The sequence below is a fragment of the Haliaeetus albicilla genome, chromosome 22 (genome assembly GCF_947461875.1).
Source record: "Haliaeetus albicilla chromosome 22, bHalAlb1.1, whole genome shotgun sequence".
NCBI classification, from domain to species: Eukaryota; Metazoa; Chordata; class Aves; order Accipitriformes; family Accipitridae; genus Haliaeetus; species Haliaeetus albicilla.
The window spans coordinates 23,269,679-23,285,463 of NC_091504.1; the positions used below are offsets into that span (position 1 = coordinate 23,269,679).

Sequence of the window (15,785 nt, forward strand, 5' to 3'; positions counted from 1 at the left end):
GCTGGAGGTGTTTGGGGAGCCTTGGCGGTGGGCTTGGAGGTAAGGGGGTGCCGAGGCCCCCTGAGCCGTGGAGGGGCAGCATTGGGGTGAGGGGGGGGACCCTGCTTGGGAGCAAGATGGGCGCAGTCAGAGCCTGGCACGGCCTCAGGGTAAGAAGTGCAGCCTTTATTGATATGATACCAGTGGGTTGCCCCCCCTGGGGGTCCATCCCCCAAGACAGCGGGGCTGGCTGTAAGGCCCAGGGCTGAGAGCCCCTCGCTCCCCCCACCCCCAGTGCTCTTTAGCAAAGCATCCTCCCACCCAAACTGGGAAACTCTCCTGTCCCCCAGTTGCAGGGGGAGCTCGGCACTGGTTTGGGGCAGCAGCATCCCCAAGCAGGGTGTAACAGGGGCTCATGCTACCCCGTATGCCCCCCCAGGAAGGGAAGGGGCTGAGCTTGGCCCCGTGCTGGGAGAAGGGGGGAACAGAGGGTCAGCCCCAGAGCTCCCCGCTGGCCCCAGCTCGGAGAGAAGCGGCTCCAAGTCGAGCTTGGCTGGGAGCAGGCATGTGTGGCAGCGCAGGGTGCCAGGGGGGTCCGGCCCTGCCGTGGGGACCACGGCCAGAGCGCTGGGTGCCCCCAACCCTTAGGCGGGCGGCTTGCGGAAGACGCTCCAGGCATGGAAGCAGCGGGTGAAGGGCCAGGGCTCGTTGCCTTTCCGCACCAGCCGGAGTTTGCGGGGACGCGTGGGGTCCTTGGAGCGCATGTGCTGGATGTAGACCTGGGGTAGAGCAGAGCCGTGGGGGTCCCCAACCCTCGCCCACCTTTGGGGGGTGGTGCTCCCCAGCCTGGGGGAGCTGCTGGGAGCTCTGCAGCACCACGCACGGGGCAGGATCTGGGCCCCAAGGGGAGATGAAGCCCCAAATCCTTGCCCACCCCCCCCAAGCAGCAAGCAGGAGGGAGGCCCTACCTGGCATGCCTTGAGGCTCAGCTTGATCTCCACCTGGCTGGTCTGAGTGCCCACCCACATGTAGACCTGTGGGAAGGATGTGCAGCCGGGCTCAGCCGATGGAGCCACTGGCAGATCCAGCCCCTGCCACGCTGCCCCTGGACCCGGACACGGGAAAACCTCACGGCCCTGGCTCACCTCCCGCCCATTGTCCAGCAGCATGATGTCATCATCAGCCAAGTCGTCCTGGCAGAAATCGGAGCACTTCTCTGACACAGAGAAATAGCCCTTCTCGTTGGAGCACCTGCGGGGAGAGTTGGAAGGGGACCACATCAAAGAGTTTGTTAGGACGCAGCTTGTGCAGAAGGAAGGGACGTGATGGAGCAGCTGTTTCCTGCCAATTGATGCCCAGGGATGGACAGAGTTGGGAGAGGGGCTTTGCCTGTCATGGGGAGCTGTGCCCTGGCTAGCCTGGGAGGACTGAGCCCCTGGTGAAGGCCAGTATGGCCCAGGCACTACGGGAGGAAGGGGACCAGCACAGACTGGAGCAGCCCCTCCTGGACCAGGACCCACCTGAAGAGCCGGGAGTGCTTCATATAGTCGGCATCTTCATCGTAGGGTTTCTGGCTCCCGATGCCTACCCAGAAGAAGTTTTCAGGCTCCTCTCCCTCGTTGATCACCTGCGAGGGCAGGGACAGGGCTGAGCACAGCCGTCCCTTACCCTGGTGGTCACTGCCACCCAGGTAAGGGGGCATCAAGATCCGCTGTGCTCCCGCCCGCTCACCTGCTTGCTGTAGGAGTCGTCAAACATGTGGTTCATGATGTCCTCAGCCAGCTTGGCCTCGTCGGGGTCGGCCGCCCGGCCCACCCAGGTGTAGACGATGCCCTGGTTGTCTGTGCTCTCAAAGGGCACCTGGGGGAGCACAGAGAGTCAGGGCTGCCCAAGCAGGGAGGAGGGCAAGTGGCCAAGCATCCCTGAGAATGCTCAGGCATGAGCACTACCTTGAGGATGAAGCAGAACTCTGAGTTGAGCAGACCAGCATCTGTGTTGATCTGGATGCACCTAGAAAAGAAGCCCACGAGGCACAATCAGCAAAAGATCGGGCAGTTGTGCCCACTGGCACGTACCCCGCCAGGAGCCCAGCACCCATGGGTGCTCCCTGGCTCGGAGCAGCCCCCAGGAGGACTGACCTGGTGCAGAGGGCCCCGCCGTTGGTGCGGATGTGGTAGAGGCTGGGCTGGGGTGGGCTGGCCCTGTCCTTCCGCTTGCCCCGGTGGATGACAAACCTCCTCTTGAAGTGCGAGAGGAACTTGGGGTTCTCCTGCTGCTGGGTCATGCGCACAACCTGGCCAGAGGTGGGTGTCAGTAGGGCCATGGTCCACCCCCCTTCCCCAAAACAGAATCCCAAGCCCCAGCTGCACCCCCCTGCCAGCCCCCATCTCTGCTGCTATCCCCTGCCCTTAGCCTGGGGGGCAGAAATGGGATGGGAGAGAAGTGAGGCAAAGCTGGGGGACCCCTGTGTCACCCCCCAGGAGCATGCAGCAGGGTCACCTCCAGTTTGCCAGGGAAGAGACTCTCGAACTTCTTCTGGAGGCTGAAGGTGAAGGTAAGCCAGCCCATGTTGGAGGCCTCCCGGCCCTGCCAGAAGTAGACAATGCACTGGAAGTCTTCCTCAGGCTGCTTTTCCTCCTCCTCTTCCTCACCCTCCTCCTCCCCTTTGCCTTCACCCTTCTTCTTCTTCTTCTCCTCTTCCTCCTCATACTCCACTGGCACCCAGTACCTGAGGGCAGGAACAGAGTGTGATGTCAGGGATGGGGCAGGTTGGGGGTCTGGGCACGGAGATGGGGGGGGACAAGGGAGTCCAGCAGCCCCAGAGAGGGGACGAGCCAGGTTTCACCTGCAGAGGAAGACATAGCAGTCGTGGGTGTGGAAGTGACCAAACTCCTCCTCGGGCAGGCGAGCGAATTTCTTGCCCTCCAGCACGAAGCCCTCCATGCCGTCCAGGTCCTCGTTCCACTCCTCCATCAGCTGCTCCGCCTGCAGCCCCATGTGCTCTGTCAGCCAGTGGCCACCCAGCCCCTCCATCAGCACCCGACCCAACAACACACGGGGACGCACAGGATGGTCCCCAGTCCTACCTCGCTCAGGGGCATGGGGGGCTGGCGGGGTAGGAAGAGCGCCGTGAGGTCGGCCTTCATCTGGTCCTTCTTCTCAGCATCCTTACGGACCTTGCCGGCGAGGCCGCCCTCCTGCAGCACCGTCTCGGCATTGCGGGTGTAATCTACACGCAGGACATCATCCCAGTTCTTGAACTTAGACTTGAACACCTAAATTGGGGGGCAGGTAACTCATCCTGGGCCACAGCACCCTCTCTGGCACCCAGCACTCCATCCGAGGGGTCTGTGCCCCCATCTTCCTCCTGAGTACTGCTGCCTGAGGGTCTGTGCCCGTTCGCAGGCACGTGGGCTGCCCTACCTGGCACTCGGTGCCCTCCAGGTTCCTGGAGACCATGGCATGCTTGGGCCGGTGCAGCATGCCGCACAGCTCCTGGCTCAGCTTCAGCGCTGCCGCCCGCACCAGCCGCGGCGACTTCCTCCCAATCCAGATGAAGACGTCGGACCAGCAGTCCAGGATGTACACACTTTTGGTGTCCAGCAGGCTCTGCAGCTGAAGGTACCGCAGGGAAAAGGGGGTCAGGCACCAGCGGGCTTTCCCGGCTGGAAAACGCCCTGCCTGCTCCCAAAAGACAGCTGGGAAGAGCAGAGCATCCTCCACCCGGGCCCCGTGGGCCGAACGTTGCCTCTCCCAGGGCACAGCTGGAGGCAGAAGGGGCATGAAACCAGTCTCACTGGTCAGACTGGGAGAACCTCCCGCCCCATCCTACCAACCAGGCGCATCTCTGGCATCAGATCAGCCTTCAGCCTCTTCTTGTGTTCCACCGAGAGCTTGTAGTTGATCTGGGGCAGCTCCAGGTAGCCCAGCCCTAGGCCAACCTGCAGAGGGGATGGAGACATGGGTGAGGGGGTCTGCAGGTCCCCAGCAGCGCTGACGGCCCTGCGGACGATGGCTCCCCACCTTGTACAGCTTGGGCTTGTGGGGCTGGAAGTCATCGGGGACGCAGGGCCGGATCTCCTCGGGCTGACCCCCAAGAACCTCCCAGAAGTCGGGGGTCTCCTGGCCCTGGGTGAGGAGTGTGATCTCCGCTTTGCCCTTCCGCTCGTTCTTGTTGATCTTCTCAGCGAAGAGCCTGTGGCAGGAGCAGGTGAGATGGCAGGTGGGCTCCCTGCACCCCCAGCCCCCCGACCAGCCCTACCTGGCCTTGGTAGTGCTGCTCAGCGTGGCCTGGCTCCCACGCCACACGAAGAGGTTGAGGCCATGGTCCAGGAGGAAAACAAACCTGGTGGATACAGAGGTGAGAGGACAGTCAGGAGAAAGCGGGGTGCACCGAGTGTCCCCCCCACCCCGGGAGCCCTTGCGGAGCAGGACACTGCAGCTGCTGGGGCTGCCAAGTGGGGTTTGGACCCACATCCTTGTAGAAAGGTGCTGGCACGGCTGATTTTCACCCCAGAGCTGCAGCTATGATGCCTTGGGTGGACCTTGCCAGCACTCTGTCCCTCCGCAGGGACCCTGTGTCCCCCCTCCTCACCGGGGATCCAGCGATGTCCCTTTCAGTGCTACCGGCTCCAGCTTGACGTTCTTCTTCCCATAGACACGGTACAGCCTGCGGGAGAGACAACCACGGTGGGACATGGGGCACGACCTGCCGCAGGCATCCCCCCCAGCCCCTGGCCCCAACGGTACCTGGTGACATATTGCGTGTCCTCAACGGTGAAGAAGCCGCTGGCCGTGCCACCCTCGATGTAGGAGATGTCGTTGTCAAAGACCTGGGGGCAGGGAGGGGGTGAGGGTGGGAAAGGCAGGGCTGGGGGGTATGGGGGGGCTGGGAGCCAGCCTCACCTGGAGGAACTCATCACTCTCGTCCCCCATCTCCTCACGGATGCTGCGGCACTCGGCTCCCAGGTAGTTGCGGAGGTTGACGGCGTGGATGGCGGAGCAGGCCTTCTTGTCCAGCGTGGCCTCCTGTCCGATCCAGTAGTAGATCTCCCAGTTCAGGGAGCCGTTCTCATCCAGGAAGGTCTGAGGAGGGATGGGCTGTGAGATGGGATGGCCGCGGCCCCAGGTTGGGGACATGGGGGACCCTTGGTCCTCCCTGGGTACCTTGAGCACGATGTAGCAGTCGGCCTCATAGAACTTGCCATGGAAAGCCTCATCCACCAGCGTAGGCACGAAGTTCTCAATCTGCCAGACACAGAGGCCGGGCAGCTGCCCCACGTCCTCGCTGAAGAACTCCGAGTAGTCCAGCTGCGGCTTCTCCAGGCCCTGGTCCCAGCGGCGTGTCTTCAGGTCTGGCGCTTTCGCCTCCCCGCTCTCCTGTGGGGACGGGGACATGTCACCAAGCTGGCGGCAATTGGGTCCCTGCCAGCACCCGGGGTGGGCCAGGGACACGCGGTGCCACTCGGGGGCCCCTCTCCCACCACAGACCCTACCTCTATCTTCTTGTTCTTCTCTTGGGCCACGTCCGACATGCCCTTCAGCACCTGCTTGGCCTGGTCATCCTGGGCAGAGTCCTTGCGCCGCCGAAGCCGCATCTTGCGGGCCAGCGGGTCCTTGGTGCCGCTCCCTGGGGACAGGGGGACAAGGTGAGAGGCAGCCAGGACACCCATGCCTTGCGTGGGGCATGCTGTGGGGCACGGCTTGTTTTCCAGCCTCTCCCAGGGTGCTGCCCGAGGCAGAGGCTATCATCCCCCATGTCCCTGCACGCTTGCCTGCCGCGGCGGCCGCGACGGTGGCCGGGGAGGCTCCAGCCAGACGGAGCTGGTTCTGCAGGGAGAAGTCGATGTTGTACCACTCCGACGTCCGATCCACCGGCTTCGGGGGCATCACCAGGTTGGGGTTCTCGCGCACATCCAGGATCTGCCAAGGAGAGGATGGAAGACCTCACTGCTCTGAAGCATGGACTCACGGGGACGCTGAGGATGTGGGGTGGGATGGGAGACCTCCGGAGCACCCTGGGCTTCGGTGAGGTGAGGGGACGTGGAGGGAGCCCTGAATCTGCCACCTGCCTGGGCTGAACCATTTGCCAGAGTGCATGTATTGGCCCCAGGACCCCCTGTCCTCACCTCACTCCATCCCACTCTGTAGCCCTGGGATCCCAGGGACTCGCTGGGGCTGTGGTGGACCCCCCCGAGGCAGAGGGGGTGTGGGGCTCTCACCTCCATGTCTGTCAGGAAGTGGATGGCCTCTGGCAGTGTCACCAGGCGGTTCTTGTTCAGCACCAGTTTCCTCAGCTTGGAGCACCTGTGGGACACAGAGATGCTGGTAAAGGGCCAGGCCAGGGACATCTCCTTCAGGGACACTCAGAGACCCCGTATCACCACAGAGCCTCCATGTCCTCTCTCAGGGACAGAGCAGATCCGGCTGGGGGCTGTCCTCTACCTGCAGAGGCTCTCGGGGATGAGCTCCAGGTTGTTGTTGGCCGCCATGAACTCCTCAAGGTTAGCGAGCTTGCCGATGCCTGAGGGGATCCCATCAAAGTCAAGCTTGTTGGAGTTCAGGTACATCTTCTTCAGCTTGGTCAGCTTGCAGATGGCTGACTGGGGAAGGAGGAGATGGCAGGGTAAGGGAGAACCCAGTGGCATGGAGGCACAGACAGGAACGCCATGTACAGGCAGGGACATACAGGCAAGGAGGTGAGCTGGTTGCGGGACAGGTTGAGGGTCTCCAGCTGGGTCCACTGGTCGATGCAGAGGGACAGCTCTGTGATCTGGTTGCTGCTGAGGTTGAGACGCCGCAGGCTGCCCAAGGTGTAGAGGCACTCGGGGACGCGACTGAGGTCATTGCAGGACAGGTCCACATCTGTGGGAAGATAACGGGGTGAAGCTGCCGGCCAAACCCACACCAGGGCCGAGAGAGCCCCGTGCACCGTGGGGCTTGGCTTCCCAGCCCTACCTGCCAGGTTCACCAGGCCCTCGAGGCTGGTGGGCAGATTGTTCTGTGAGCGCTGGGTGTTCCTGAGGTGGAGGGTCTGCAGGGCCGTCATCGCTGGGAGCTGCCTGTGGACCACGGAGAACCATGGGGCAGAGAGAGCGTTAGGGCCGGAGCAAGCACCCGGCCTAGCCCCGGCATTGTGGGATCCAGCCTGGAAAATGGCACCTTACCGGAGCTGTGCGTGCAGGAGGGGGTTGTTGTTGAGGATGAGAGTTTGGAGGTGGACCAGGCGTCTCATCTGTGGTGGGAGGCTCTCCAGCTTGTTGTTGCTCAGGTCAAGGTAGAGCAGGTCCGTCAGGTTGATGAAGAGCTGGTTGGGGATGGTCTCGATGCTGCGGGGATACGGGGATCTTCAGGGCTGCCTGGGACCTGCACCAGCCCCGGGTCTCCCTCAAAGAGGGGCACAGAGCAGGACCCGGAGAGAAGGGGGGTGACGGATGGAGGTGGCCATGGCTAGAGGGAGACGGCTGCCCTGGCCTGGACCCACCTGTTGTGGCCGAGGTTAAGGACCAGCATGTTCTTGGCATTCTCCAGTTCCCGGGGACACTCCGTGAGCTGGTTGTAGCTCAGGTCCTGGGGCAAATGGAAGAACAAAGCAGACATCACTCTCTGCCCTGCATCCAGCAACCACCACCCAAACCTGAGGACCGAGGGGCATCTTCAGGGGCATGGCCTGCCTACAGCCCTGCGGATCGGTGCCCGGCAGCAGAAGCTGGACAAGCACGCAAGGAACCCAGCCGTGGCATCAGCCTTTAAAGGAGGCATTGCCATAGGGTTATCCTGTCCGCAGACAGCTTCCCCGGCACTCAGGCGCAGGGTCAGGACTGGTACTGAAAGGGTACAGGAGCTCTTGCTGCAGGGAAGCTAGTAATGGCCTGGGCACCTGAAAGTCAAAGGGAGCCAGGAAGTGCTGAGCCCTGATTTACTCCCTGCACCTTTCCCTGGATGCTCCTCAGCCCCACCATGCTCCCCAAGGAGCACAAGGAGCCACCAAGGTGCAGGAGCAGGACCTGGGAGCTGGCTCTCGCATCAGCTGAGGAAACTCTGCACCTACCAGCACCGAGAGGTCGTCCAACTGGAAGATATCATCAGGGACTCCCGAGTTCTTCAGGCTGTTTGCACGAGCCACGATAGCCTTGAAAGGGGAGAGAGAGGCACGACTGCAGCCACCCACCGGCTCTGCATCTGCTGAGCCCCCTGGGGTGGCCAGGGACGATCCTCGTGTGCCCCCAGAGCCAGAGGCTGGCCAAGAGGTGCCTGAGGACACCAGCCCTGATGCAGGTGGGACGCATGATGGGCAGACACTTACCCGGAGGCAGGGCAGGCCAGAGAGCTCGCCGTGGAGTGTAGTGAGGCTGTTGTGACTCACGGAGAGGTGTTCCTGCAGGGAAAACCGAGACAAGCCCCAGTGAGCAGAGAGAGAAGCCGGGGCAGCTGTTGGGCCCCTGCATTGATGGGGGGGCTCCTCAATCCCGGGAGAGCTGGGGTCTCGCAGAGGCATGGGGTGAGCTCAGCTCCAACCCACATGAGGCTGCTGGGATGCTCCCAGTCTCAAACTGGTTGGCTGGCCCCAGCAGGCCCACGCTGCCTCTGGACCCCTCATTTCTTGGGGCAGATCTGGCTGAGACATCCCAGCCCTGCTGCAGGGTTTGGGGTGCTCTGGGCTGCTACCGAGCTGCCTTGTGGCCGTCCCACAGAGTCCTCGAGCAAAGAGACCCCAGTTCTTGGAAATGCTTCTCACTGGGTGATCTGGAAACGGGCAGACATGTGGGGACTGGCAAGGCTGGAAGAGGGCCCAGGGGAAATTTTGTTTTCCTCTGGGCATCACCAGCCCAGCTGTTACCTGCTCAGGAAAATGAGGAATTGGCAGACTGTGGGCAAGATGCCAGGTTTTAAGTCTAGCCGTGGCCCCCGAGCATCTGTCAGGACTGGCAGGAATGCAGCTCCGAGCAGCATGGAGGGCCTCCCCACTTGCTGCCACTGAGCAGGGCACACCCGGCACGGTGTCGAGGACTTTTGGCAGCATTTAAAGCGTTGTGTTTGGCTGACACCGATGTAACGATGTCCATAACATGCTGCAGGACACGGCCAAAGCAAAGCTTAGCCACGGATTCTGCCAAGGGCCTGGTGGTGCACAAAACTCAAGCTGCCCAAAAAACAAAGCCAGGCAGCTGCCAGCTACTGCTCTTTATATCTTTTAGCAAAGGAAGAGGGAAAAAAAAGCCTCCAAACCTTAATGCTCCCCACACTAAACCTTCACCCTTCCCTTCTATTAAAGGGCAGAGGATCTAAGTGAGGTTTTTAGTCTGGTTTTCTAGGAAAACAAGGTGAAACCAAGTACAACTCTGTCTCAACCCCACTCCTAACAGCTCCTGCATCCAATTTCAACCACACGTCGTAGCTCAGCCCTATTATTAGACACCAGAGCATCTGCTGATGAGCCATGAGGCTGGCAGGCACCAGGCTCTCAGCACCACGGTGCAGGGCCCTCTCTGACCCTGTGGCCCCAGTGGGAGCCGTCGAGCCCCATCCCCTGCCCAAAACGTGCGGTTTACCAGCTTCTGGAGGGCGGCGAGCTCCTCAGGCAGGTAGCAGAGCCCCGTGCGGTTCAGCTTCAGCCAGCGCAGGCTGGTCATCGCCTTTACATGCTCCGGGAAGTAGCCGCCCTGAGAGGAAGAGGAGGATGGTGAGAAAACCACCTGCTCCATGGGATGAGGATCTGAGGACCTCAGTCTGACCAGCCCTGCGAGGTTGGGGAGAGGCCTGGGATCACCCAGTCCTATGGGATCGGGAGCTGGGGGGCTGGGATCGCCCAGTCCTATGGGATTGGGAACTGTGGGGCTGGGATCACCCAGTCCTATGGGATTGGGAACTGTGGGGCTGGGATCACCCAGTCCTATGGGACTGGGAGCTGGGGGGCTGGGATCACCCAGTCCTATGAGATTGAGAGCTGGGGGGGCTGGGATCGCCCAGTCCTACGGGATTGAGAACTGGGGGACTGGGATTGCCCAGTCCTACGGGACTGGGAGCTGGGGGGCTGGGATCGCCCAGTCCTATGGCATTGGGAGCTGGGGGGCCAACATCACCTGGCCCTCTGGGGCCCCAGGGGTTGGGGGGGGCAGAGGTTGCCCAGATGTAGGGGCTGGGGGGTCAGGGATCGCCAGGCCCTAGAGTGCCTACGGGGTCAGGGGCCAGGTCTGCCCCTAGACGAGCACCCCCGGCGTGGGGCCAGGAGCGGGACGACACCACCCAGCCCCAGGGGACCGGGACCGGGACCGGGGGGGGGGGCCGACCTGAGCCTGCGGGGCCGGGCCAGGCCCGACAGGGCCCTGCGGGGTCCGGGCCCGGGCTCGGGGCCTGAGGCCGGGCTGTGTCGTGTCCCCCCCAGCTCCCGGTGCCCTCCCGTTCCCCCCCCCGTCACCTTGAAGTCGTTGCCGCTGAGGTCGACGCCGCGGACGAAGGGCAGGACCCCGGTGGCCGCCATGGCTGCGCTGGCGGAGGAAGGGCGGGAGGACCCAGCGGCCGCACACCCCGCCCCTCCCTGCTCAGGCCACCCCCCCTTCCCCACCCAGCTCCGCCCCGGCGCTGACGTTCAACGGAGGGAGGGGTTTAGAGTCGGGGTTCTGCTTCCGAGCGTGGGTGGGCGGGGTCGCGCCGCGCCGCGCCCCTATTGGCTGAAGCAGCGCCGGGGGCTGCGGGGCGCGCCGGCACGCGCGGGCACCGGGGGTGAGTGAGTGAGTGCGGGCGGGGGGCGGCGGAGGGGGGGTCCGGCCCGGCCCGGCCCGGCCCTTGAGCAGGTCGGGGCTTGGAGGCGGCCCCGGGCTGTGCCCGCAGCCCGGCCGCTTCCCCTCGGCAGCGCGGAGCCGGGTGGGGGAGTGTCTCCGTCCCGTTCCCTCCCCGCGGGCACGGGTCGCAGTACTGCCCCCCCCCCGCCCCCCCCGAACGCTCGCCGGTTCCCGGTTGCGGCAGGGGCCGGGCGAGGAGCGGGTGATATTTCTTTGGGGTGACCCTTGCTCCTCTGCCGTACCCAGGTGTCCCGGTGGCGGCGGGAGCCTTTGCCCCGGAGGTGGAGGGAGGGCGGTGGGGTGGGCGCCGCAGAAAATCCCCGTTCTTTAAAAATCAAAAGAAAAAAAAATCTCCCACCCTGGGGGCTCTGCATCCCCCGGGGAGGCAGGTCCTCCGTCCAAGGTGACACCCCGCTGCTCCTCTCCCCCTCCGCAGGGTGACCATGGCCGAATTCACTAGCCAGCGGGGCAAGCGGCAGGAGGACAGCGGGCTGGGCAGCGTCCTCGACCTGCTGTTGGCCAACGCCAGGCTGGTGCTGGGTGTCAGCGGCGCGGCCGTGCTCGCCATCGCCACGTTGGCTGTCAAGCGGGTAAGGCTGGCGTGACCGCCGTCAGGGTTCGGAGGATGGGAACAACCTGACGGACCGTGGAGGAAAACCATTTTGGTCCCCAGCGGTGGGAGAAGATGTGCCACAGACCTTGCTGGCCGTTCCCGAGCTGCGGAGCAGGTCCCTCGAGTCGGGTAGAAATGCCGCCGGTGACAGTGGCAGTGCCGTGGGTGTGGAGCTGCCCACTTCCACGCCGTGGGGGCACACGCAGCCCCACGCCCCATTTGTCTGGAACAGCACTCATTTGGGATACAGTATCCCATCCAGAAAGGCACTTTGGGCTTAATTCATCTTTGGACACCTGACTGTTTTCCACTTAAAATCTGCAGGAAGAAAATGTGCACCTTTGCGGCCCCCTAAACTGTCTATTTTTGCTAGCAGAAGCCCTGCCTGGGGCTGTCTCCCCACACGTGTACCAGAGGGGCTGTTGTCCCCTGTAGCTCAGGGTGTGACCGTGGGGAAATGGTACCAAGATAATAACTCATCTATGTGGCTTTTGCTTCCCTCCAGCTGATAGACCGAGCCACCAGCCCTCGCGATGAAGGCGATCCCAAAGCTGAGCAGAAGACCCTGGAGGAGAGCTGGCAGGACTTGGCCTTGATCAAGGCAACGCCAAAACTCCCCAAGAAGCAGAGAAGGGAAGACCTCAGCGAGCCTCTGCTCTCTCCAGCTCGGCCGCCGGCACCAGGTGAGGCTCGTGGTTGCATGCCGGCTCCTGCCGCGGTTGGGAAGTTCACCTTGATGTGCTCTGGGGCCATCTGTGCTGCTGCTCCCCACAGCCTGGAAGCATTGCGTTATTTTTAGCTTGGTGACTGGAAAGCTGACCCGATTGAGCCTGCCCTCCTGGGAGGCTCCCAAGCCGCGGTCCCTTTTTAGGCAATGACTGCAGTAACAGCACCTCTGATAACGTCCTGGGCGTCTTGGCCACCGCGGCGTGGTGGAGGCTGTCGGGGCTTTGTTTCCTCTGGAGCGAAGTCTTGCTGTGCTCGTTTTCTGGGTCAGCTCTGCCTAGAGGAAGGTGCGCTCGGGAATTGCCGCAGACAAAGGCTGCCTTGTCCGGCTGCCTACAAAGACAGTGTTTTTCCAAGTGGGAAAGCAGCCCAGCTCGGTGCAGGACAGGTCCTGAGATACCAGACCCGGAGCAGGATTGTTTGCAGGACTTGAGTGATCAGACAGATGTCGGAGCAGGCTGGATCTGCCTGAGCAGTCTCAGTGGGGCTGAGACTCATAGGGACCTTGGTAGTGAGTCCCTTGCCCGGCTGCTGGTGCTTAGCCTGGTTTACCCATCTCTAGCTGGGGGGGTGAGGCTGGGCACAGTGGGGTTTTGAGGTTAGTTTGGGCTCTGCCTTAGCTGCAAAGCGCTGTTAACATCAGAGGACTCGGTGGTGGCCCTCTTGGCAAGGTCAGCCTTGTGTCCAGAGAGGTGGGCTGAGAGCTGGGCACCCGGCTTGCGCCTCTCCCTCGGCTGCGGCAGGAGAAGCTGCTGCTGTTGGTTGTAGATGATCTGCTCAGAGCTGTGACTTCTCCGTTCCCTCTGCCCCATCTCCTTCTCACAGAGCCCAGGGTCTGCTCTGCCCCTCCGGAGACTCCTCAGGTTGAATTCAGCCCTCCACGCTGCCTCACGCTGCAGGAGAAGCTCCTCTCCCACTACAGCAGCCGGCTGGCCGTGCCCGAGACGCAAGCATCCCTCGCCCCGCAGCTGGCCAGGAGCATCTGCGCCCAACTGCAGAACTTCCTGCAAATCAAGTGCCCGGAGCTGCCCTTCGGCAGCCTCTTCCTCAGCGGTCCCCTGCTCGATGGCCTCGGAGCTCTGGCAGCCGACCACGTCCACCTCATGCTGCCGGTGGTCCTTGACGCCGCGCTCTGGAGCCTCATCCCAGGAGAGGACACCGTGGTGAGGAACCCCCAGTACTGGATGATTAAGAGGACTGATCTGGAGTATTTCCCTCGTGGGCGTAGCCCCTGGGACAGGTTCATCGTGGGCCGGTACCTCTCCTCCAACGCGCTCAATGAGACCCTTCACAAGATGCTGGTGGCCTCCATCAACTGGCCTGCCATAGGCAGCCTGCTGGGGACCGTCATCCACCCGGTCGTGGCTTCCCAGGAGCTGAAACTGGAAGTCAAACACGACCAGGTCGAGCTGAGCATCGCCCTCTTCCCGGTGGTGGAAATGGAGGACAAGGTTCTTCTGGCTGCTCCTCCTGAAGGACTGGTGGAAAACCTCTGGCTTGAGAGCTTTTACAGGGCAGAGGTTTCAAAGCTGAAGGAGCTGGATGCCGGTGACGCCGGGGCTCGGCAGCGCTGCCTCCGCATCCTGAACGGCATCTGCAAGAGCCATCCCACCCTGCACAAACTGAGCGGCAGCCCCTTGACCCACGTCGTCCTTCATCTCAGTGCCACCAGTTCGGACTGGGCAGAAGAAAGCCTTGCTGACAGGTTCCAGCAGGTGCTTGAGGAGCTGGTAGGCTACCTGGAAAAAGGGGTCCTGCCTTCCTATTTCAACCACAAAATCAACCTCTTTTGTGAGCTGTTGGAAGAGGAAATTGATGAAATGGGCTTCATGCTCTACAGGGCGGTATCTGAGCCGGAGCTCCTGCTGAAGGAGAAATGACTGGTGTGTCGGGAGCTCCCGAACTTAGGGTGTTCCTCGCCCATCTGCTGCTCCCCGCTGTGAAGGTTGGGATGCTTCTAGTTGACTAGTCAGTAAGAGGCAAAGTTCTTGCACTTTATGAGAAAAAAAAAAAAAGTATTTCCTGTCTGAATAAAACGTGCCTGAGCAGAGGTGGGTGTTGGCATAAGGAGCCTTTGGCTGGGAGGCTCTGCTGAACCCGGGGCAAGTGCAGCCCACACCTCAAGTACCTACAGGTGAGTCCCGTCCCCTGGGTGTTGGGAGCCGATGTGAAGCACGTTTGGTCTCTGGTTCCCAGTGTCCTCTGCCTGTCCCAGCCTGCTGTCACAACTGTCAGGCTCCCCTCATGCTCTGAGACCAGCTGGAGCTGGAAGGGAGCAGTTCCTTGCTGCTGCTGTGTCCTGCAGACCCTGCAGGTGCTGCGTCCTGGGTGCTGGGTGGGTCCTTTCACCAGCACCCAACTTGGTCTTACTGTGTCATGCCCTCAAGCTGGCTTTTGGGACAGGGTGGGAGCCTCATCCGTCTGTAGGATATTGCCAATCTGAAATAAGGTCCCAGTGATGACCTGGGTGGTTGTCTGGGCGCTTGAAGATACAGCCATAGCAAAAGGGGCTGCAGGTTTATTCTTTGGAAATCCTTTCAGTTGCCAAAAGGGGCAAGCTCAGCCCTACCTCTTCATTCTGCCAGTATTGGCTCTGCCCTGAGGAAGCGGTGTGCTTCCAGCACGGTGCTGGGGCTTCGTGGCCCTTGTCCCATGCAGCGTTTTGCTGGAAGATGTCCCAAAAAAGGCAGTGGCAGGAAGAGAGCTGCTGACTCCTGAGAGGTTCCTGGTATCGGTCCCTTGGTGGAGGCTGCAGCAGGGCTGTGCGTCCCCTCCACGGTGGGTGGGTTGCTGCCAGCCTCCGTCTGCGGGTACTCGCTGCTCTGCAATGAACCACGGCGTTGCCTTCCAGTTTGTCCAGTGACCTTTTCACATGTGTATTGTTGCTGTCTTGAGGTCTTGTTCCCCTGGAGCCCCATGGTATGGGGCAGGACAGGAATGATGCTCTGAGCAAAGTGCTTGCAAGAACTGAAGTGGTTTATGCTTTTTATTAAGAAGGTATGTTTTGTTTGGGTATTTTGTTTTGTTTTTTTTCCTTTGAGTGGCTGCTAGTAGGCTTTGTTTCTGGATGTAGTCCCAGGGTAAAGAATATATTCTTATGTTTAATGGGAAGAGCTGGTTTTGCACACTGGTGGAGATGGAGAAATCCTGTGGACTTCAATGTGAGCAGCTGTTGTGGTTTAGTTTTCTTTACAGTGATCATCTTGTTTATGGGAAGAAAAAAACCTGCTTTTCCTCCCAGTCTGAAGATTACTCAGTTTATTCCTCTAAACCACTTCCCAGGTGTTAGCAATGAGAATAAACCTTCCCTGTGTGTACTGGTTCTCTTGTGTCAGCTCCGTTTTGTCTCCTTTCCCATGATAAGGGCTGAAGCAATCTTCCAGCTGCGGTGGCATGCCCGAGAACCACCCAGCACTGCCCAGGGCATCCTTCCCTGTGTGGAGAACTTGGTGGTGGTCAGACCCCATCCTGCAAGGCCTTTCTCCTTTTCCAAAGCTCTACGCCTGCAGAGCACCTGGCTGCAGTACAGGAGCCATCCGGACACTGAGCTCGTGCCATTTACCCAGTGGCTCTAACTGCTCAGCTGCCTGAACTCTGACCAGGGTTAGACTAGGAAAGCTGGTAATGGCCGATGCCACTGGCAACGCTTAACCTTTTGCCTGTATGCTACATAAACGCTTTCTGCT

The 15,785-nt window shown here is 61.4% G+C and overlaps 2 protein-coding genes across 3 annotated transcripts; one reads left to right on the forward strand and one right to left on the reverse strand.

Moving 5' to 3' along the window:
* Window positions 1-144: 144 nt before the first annotated feature.
* FLII (FLII actin remodeling protein) lies at window positions 145-10,542 on the reverse strand. The gene is made up of 30 exons (XM_069810425.1): window positions 10,397-10,542; window positions 9,531-9,641; window positions 8,285-8,356; window positions 8,030-8,110; window positions 7,463-7,548; window positions 7,146-7,307; window positions 6,937-7,040; window positions 6,668-6,843; window positions 6,424-6,581; window positions 6,201-6,285; window positions 5,754-5,901; window positions 5,475-5,608; window positions 5,146-5,358; window positions 4,885-5,064; window positions 4,729-4,811; window positions 4,574-4,648; window positions 4,241-4,324; window positions 4,003-4,174; window positions 3,816-3,920; window positions 3,403-3,594; window positions 3,066-3,254; window positions 2,825-2,964; window positions 2,479-2,707; window positions 2,118-2,272; window positions 1,929-1,989; window positions 1,711-1,839; window positions 1,500-1,606; window positions 1,125-1,230; window positions 948-1,013; window positions 145-758 (listed from the first exon to the last, which is right to left on the reverse strand). Exons 1-30 carry the CDS (start codon window positions 10,457-10,459, stop codon window positions 624-626), a joined length of 3,801 nt encoding a protein of 1,266 aa, XP_069666526.1. The 5' UTR covers window positions 10,460-10,542; the 3' UTR covers window positions 145-623.
* On the forward strand, window positions 9,541-15,421 carry MIEF2 (mitochondrial elongation factor 2). 2 transcript variants are annotated; one of them, XM_069810433.1, is made up of 4 exons: window positions 9,541-9,661; window positions 11,197-11,350; window positions 11,879-12,056; window positions 12,925-15,421. In XM_069810433.1, the coding sequence occupies exons 1-4, from the start codon at window positions 9,621-9,623 to the stop codon at window positions 13,977-13,979; spliced, it is 1,428 nt and encodes a 475-aa protein (XP_069666534.1). In that variant the 5' UTR covers window positions 9,541-9,620; the 3' UTR covers window positions 13,980-15,421. The 2 variants fall into 2 exon arrangements, with proteins under 2 accessions (XP_069666534.1, XP_069666535.1); XM_069810434.1 differs by lacking the exon at window positions 9,541-9,661 and adding an exon at window positions 10,603-10,701.
* Window positions 15,422-15,785: the final 364 nt, after the last annotated feature.